The 6000-nt window shown below is 40.3% G+C and overlaps 1 protein-coding gene across 1 annotated transcript in view; it reads left to right on the forward strand.

Annotated features, from left to right (window-relative positions):
* The window catches only part of GABRA2 (gamma-aminobutyric acid type A receptor subunit alpha2), a 108641-nt gene extending 105343 nt beyond the window's left edge, over positions 1 to 3298 (forward strand). Inside the window, exon 10 of the mRNA XM_060246304.1 lies at positions 2793 to 3298. Coding sequence (XP_060102287.1) covers positions 2793 to 3101 — 309 coding nt within the window. The 3' untranslated portion in view covers positions 3102 to 3298. The remainder of the gene's footprint in view (positions 1 to 2792) is intronic.
* The last annotated feature ends 2702 nt before the right edge of the window (positions 3299 to 6000 follow it).

Consider the following 6000-nt stretch of genomic DNA (forward strand, 5'->3'; position numbering starts at 1 on the left):
GAAGTGTGTACTTGCAAACTCTTGTTTATTTTGACTGCTTTGTTAGTGTGTGTTCACTTTCATTTACTGGAATTGCAGCTGCGGGGGGACAAGGGTATGAAGACTATTCAGGGGAATCGCACTTCTGTATTTTTATTTATTTTAGGGAATGGGAAAGTCTCCTGGCTCCATCCCCAAAGTCTCCTGGCTCCACCCCCAAAGTCCCCAGGTATTTTCTGAGTTGGACTTGGCAACCCTAGAAAGCCCTCATAGCCTCTCTCCCTTTCCAGCCTCCTCCTCTCTTTTCCATCCACCAGCCAAATGATCTTTATCTCTTCCCTATCCTCAGTTTTCTGTCTTTCCCTACCCTCTGCCCAGGAAAACTATGGCCCAGTTGCAAAGTGGGGGACTTGCAAGGGGCACCCTGTTTTCCCCTGTGTCACCTTCCCTACACAATTTCCCCTTTTCCTCCACCTGGCAACCCCAATGTCTTTAGCTGTGTCTTTGTGGCTACATGGCCTGCATTGCACAAAACACACTCTTCTTCTTGTTTGATTTTAAAGCTTTTCAGATTTCTCTGCAAACCTGGGGAATCCCCCAAGTTTGCTGAAAAATCTGCTTTCCATCAGCGTGGCCCTGGTGAATATAAATATCTGCAGATGAGGGCATACTCTATAAGATATATGATGATGGACAAAGTTATCCTATTCACGACTATTATTATTCACAGCTCTTTGAAGCAGAATAGATGTGTTCAAATGTACTTCTGAAGTGTGTGCTGAACCCTTTACATGGATAATATGCAGTAAAAGTAGTGGTCTTAAGTATACTTAACTGTGAGCTGTATTGTGACCATTGCATTTAGGTAGGATTAGGCAGTGGCCATTCCTGTTGTGTTTAAATGTTGTTTTAAGCAACTCTTTCCCATTAGATTATGCCTAACTTCTTTTAAAACTCGGGAGGTTTGTTTGGAGCTTGGTTGGGGGTGAACTTCTGAATTTGACATGTCTGTCTCGGAGCCCTGACGAATCTTCCCTGAGCCACAAATCTTCACTGAATCCTTTTTCCCTTCCATCATTACATTACACGCTGAGTAAGACTGAAGGTGGACAATGGGTTGGATCCAACCCAGCTTTTCTGTGGGTGGAAAAGAGCCCCCCTGTTTGTCTGTGCTTGGGTTCATCTATACCAAGCTAAACAACTGGCTCCCATCCTGTCCCGCTCGAACCTAGCCACCGTAATCCATGCGACGGTCACCTCCAGGCTAGACTACTGTAACTCGCTCTCTGCTGGCCTACCCTTGACTTTGACCCGGAAACTCCAACAGGTCCAGATGTGGTGGCGCAAATCCTGAAAGGAACGGCATGGACAGCACACATTCTACCTGTGCTGTGCCAGTTGCACTGGCTTCCAGTTGAATACCGAGTCAGATTCAAGGTTTTGGTTATGTCTTTTAAGGCCTTGAGCGGTCTGGGACCAACTTATCTACAGGACCGCCTTCTCTACTTTGTCCCTGGAAAAGCATTATGCTCTGCAAGTAGAAATCTGCTGGTGATCCCTGGCACTAAAGAGGCCCAGCTGTCCTCAACAAAGGCCAAGACTTTTTCAATTCTGGCCTCACCAATTCTAGTGGGATGCTCTGCCAGAAGACACTAGGGCCCTATGGGATCTCATACAGTTTCGCAGGACCTGCAAGGCAGAGATATTCCGCCAGGCTTTTGTTCGAGGACAGCGACGGTTGCCGGGCTCCCCTACCCCGATGTGGCGTCTAGAAAACAGGAATTGATAGCACTTCATAACAGCTCTCATTAGGCTTGTAACCTGTTTTTAGTAATTGGTTTCAATTATTATTGTATGCAGGGGTCTTTTTCTAGCAGGAGTCCCTCTGCATATTAGGCCACGCCCCCCTGGTGTAACCAATCCTCCAAGAGCTTACAGGGCTCTTAGTACAGGGCCTACTGTAAGCTCCAGGAGGATTGGCTACATCAGGGGGGCGTGGTCTAATATGCAGAGGAGCTCCTGCTAGAAAAAGAGCCCTGATTGTATGTTTTCATTATTGTACATCTTCTAGAGCCTGGCTTAGGCCGTGATGGGGTGATTCATCAGGTTGAATAAATAATAATAATTAATGGGACTTGTATATACAAAAATTATGTGGGACAGCAGCTGTATTCAGAAAGGAAACTAGGCAACACTGAGAGAAAATGCTGACTGGATCCAGTCCATTAGTTTAAAGAAAGCTGTAGGTTGTGTGATAAACATATTAGTTCTGTGATATACACACACTTGTTTTGTCCCTATTGTGATCAAACAGGTTTTGCAGCCTGATGGAGTATTACAAAACCTTGCAGGTAGAGATGATCACAGATCAGTATTCAGCCAGGGGCAACTAATGGGTTGGATCCCATGGATCTGTTCTGCTGATGGTTGCAGCTTTCCTTCACTCCAGAAAAAGGTGCCTTCACTTGATGCAAGTGGTTGCATTGCTAGCTTCTTGCATCAGGAGAAGGTGCCCTGCAGTGAAGAAAAGTAGGTGCCACCTTAGGGGAACACAGCCACAGTGTCCAACCCAATGTTTCTATCATACCTGTTCCATCTCTCTCAAACATTATCCTCTCTCCCTCATTTGACAAATTCACTTATTGGCACCTTTTGTGCTTTTGAACTATGCCATTCATTGAATCAGTTGTGCTACTTTGGTGTAGTAGTCCTAATTCATTACAGGTGTATTTGTTAAAGAAACGCTGATATATATTTATATAATATATATACATAAAGCCAATTTCTTTTAACTGCATACCATCTTTTAACAGAAAAAAGAAAAAGCATCTGTCATTAAGAAAAACAATGCCTATGCAGTGGCAGTGGCCAATTACGCGCCAAATATCACCAAGGACTCGGTTCTCCCGACAATCTCCAAAAGCGCTACCACTTCGGAGCCAAACAAGGCAAAGCCAGAAGCCAAGCCGCAGGAAGCAAAGAAAACCTTCAACAGCGTTAGTAAAATCGACAGGATGTCAAGAATAGTCTTTCCCGTTTTATTTGGTACTTTCAACTTAGTGTACTGGGCTACATATCTCAACAGGGAACCTGTCTTACATGGGTTTGAACCAGAGCAATAAGACCTTAATTTTCTGCCGAGGGTGTATAGCATCATTATAATCAGATTTGTTTTCCTTTGTATAGCACGACTAATAACTGCTAATCAGTGAACCAATATGTACAGAATGTATATAGGTACTATGTCCGTGTATCTCCCAAACGAGGTACACAGAGTTTATTCTTGGGATCTGTAAACAGATAGCACCCATGGCAAATATAGTCTGCTCTCCTGTCCATGTGAGTTCTCCTCCTAAAGTGGGATTAGAATATGCTGAATTATATCCATACAACCATATATGGTCCTACATGACTATTTAATAACACTATTTTTTTAATTTAAAGTTTAAGATATTTTTCTATAAAAATGACTGATTCTACTTTAATGCAAAGAAGCTATCATTTAAAAGAGAGGGATTTTTTTAACAAAATGATCTTAATAATTTCTTACGGTAGCAGTGCCCATGTAAATATTATAGATGCGTGGCGAACTCAAGTATTCTCTTATTCGCAGTCTTTATGAATGCTAGTTACATTTAAAAAGCTTTTGGAATGTCAGGGTTAGCTTTCCCCCCTTCCTTTTGAGTTGAGCTTTGCTGATAAGTATTGTGGCTGGTGCTTGAGAGTCTTTCTGCCAGTGCAAGAAAACAGATGTCAACGTTAGTCCAGTTGCCAGTTCAACAGAACCAACAACTGTTTGCTCTACCAAGAGCCTTCGTCTTTTGGTCCATTGTGCAAGTGTCCTTCGAAAGTACTCGCACAATGCCGGTGGGTGTGGGAAATGGAAACTGGGCATCATCTGAACCAAGACTGCCAAACTGCAGTGACAATCAACACTGTCTGTCCAGAATAGCTGTGTTGCACCAAAGTAAAATATACAAACACTACCACCCTTGATGACTGATATTGATTCTCCAAAATCTTCCACCCCCCCCCCCCATAAAAAAACATTATTCTGCCTATATAAAATCCCTGATGTGTTTGGGATTATGAAACTCTTTGTCAAGGATAATTACAAATTATTTGAAGAGAAGCTGGGCTGATTAATAATGTCAGCATATCTCATTTACTTGGTGTTTTCCATTGACAGCCTAGTACAAAATCCCCCAGGTGGCATTCTAAGGGCTGTTTGTTCAGATTGGTGCAATCAGACAGTGGTGTTTGTCTGAGAAGCAGGACAGATCCCTCCACATAAGATGTTTCATTCTCATGGCAATGGCGTACAATCAGAAGAATTTACTTCTAAATGACCATTTAGGGTCAGGGATGTAAATAGCAAGAGCGAAGTCAATGCTTTAATTCGTTGATGTGTGGTAAGAAAACTCCTCTTCAAGTATAAATTTTGAATTTTTCAAGTGAGCAGCGAATTTTTCAAGTGACTGGCTTGTGCATGCATGTACATCTCTATACTTGATTACTGTGCACTGGATGACTTGCAGGGGAATGTGGATAAACCGATTCACTGAAAAGTATTGTGTTTTTTTTTTGAGGTGATGTGAGGAATGATCATTCTGTGCTTTTATACCTGTGATGGGTCATTCATACATGCAGGTCATTCAAAGGATGAACGAGTTCACTAAAGCTGATGGAGGAAGTGTAACTTACAGATTTGGGGTGATTTGTATTAAATACTAGATGCAGATGTATCCATGGCTCATGCAGACAATTTGCTTCCTGAAATCCTATAGAGAGCAGCATTCCAGATGCTTGATTGTGTGGTTGCAAAGCTACTCTCCAAACAAATGACACCATGTATAAGACAATGTTCAATATATATACATCTTTGAACCCTTTTAACAAGGAAATGTCTAGAAGAAATGTTCAGATATTATCCAGAGTTCAGTATACTGGAAATATAAAAATTCTTCGTTCACATTTTCCAGTTTACAGTTTCACAGAAATCTGCCTTAAATTTAAAGAAAAGGCTTCCTTCATACCATTTATGTATGGCCATAGAAGCCACTAAAACAGTTTTTTGTGAGTTCAGTTTCATGAGGGCACCCTCATGCATTTAATTATTATTGCTGCTTTTGTAAATTGCGATTTTACATTTTGCTGGCATAAATTTACAACTTTATATATTAGAAAATGATTTTGCTAAGAGGTGAAGGTTATTTTTTAAAAACACAGCTTCAGTGCATCATCGGTACTTAAAAACAAATGGAAACAAAAACGGAGCTGCTATTTGAAATTTTTTGTATGACATTTAATACTGATTGATTAACTGTCTCTCCTGGAACCTTTGCAAACGTTCCTTATGCCCCTAAAGCCCCTGTAAATCATATCACCAACATTGTATACTATATTTAGATTTTAATAATGTACTTGGCCAATCAAAAGTATTTTGATTCACATACATATTAGCAGTTATTAGTTGACCTTTTTAAGAACAACGGATATACCTTTACACTGGTGTCTTTATAGTAGAAACCGATGTAGTCATATAGTGTCATTTATTGCAGTTTTGTACAGTACTTAAGTATAGTGCATAAACTAGATATTGCAAAAGTTTAACAACACTGTATAAATATTTCTAAAATCAATTTTAAAATTACTTTAAGACGTGGAAACAAAACACCATGCACAACAATCAAAACAATATTTTTTTCATTTGCTGTTTTATTTTTTTCTGTATTTTTTTTTTCATTTTTGTCCAGTGTGATTTTTCTGGGTTTTTGCTTTGCATGAGAAATATTGACAGCAAGGTCACAAATCATTGGTTAGGCGACAGCTCTTCTGATGTTAAATCCAATACCAATATGGTACTACCTGTAATGGGAAAAGGTTGAAAGGATTTGAACCATTACTTACCCTTCCCTTGGTGTATCCCTTTAACCCCCTTGAATAAATTGCACCCATTTTCATCAAGGATAGTTGAAAAAAATGAGCACTTTATTTGAAACATTAATATAGAAAAATCCT

Source organism: Heteronotia binoei, chromosome 9, assembly GCF_032191835.1.
Source record: "Heteronotia binoei isolate CCM8104 ecotype False Entrance Well chromosome 9, APGP_CSIRO_Hbin_v1, whole genome shotgun sequence".
In the NCBI taxonomy this organism is placed as follows: Eukaryota; Metazoa; Chordata; class Lepidosauria; order Squamata; family Gekkonidae; genus Heteronotia; species Heteronotia binoei.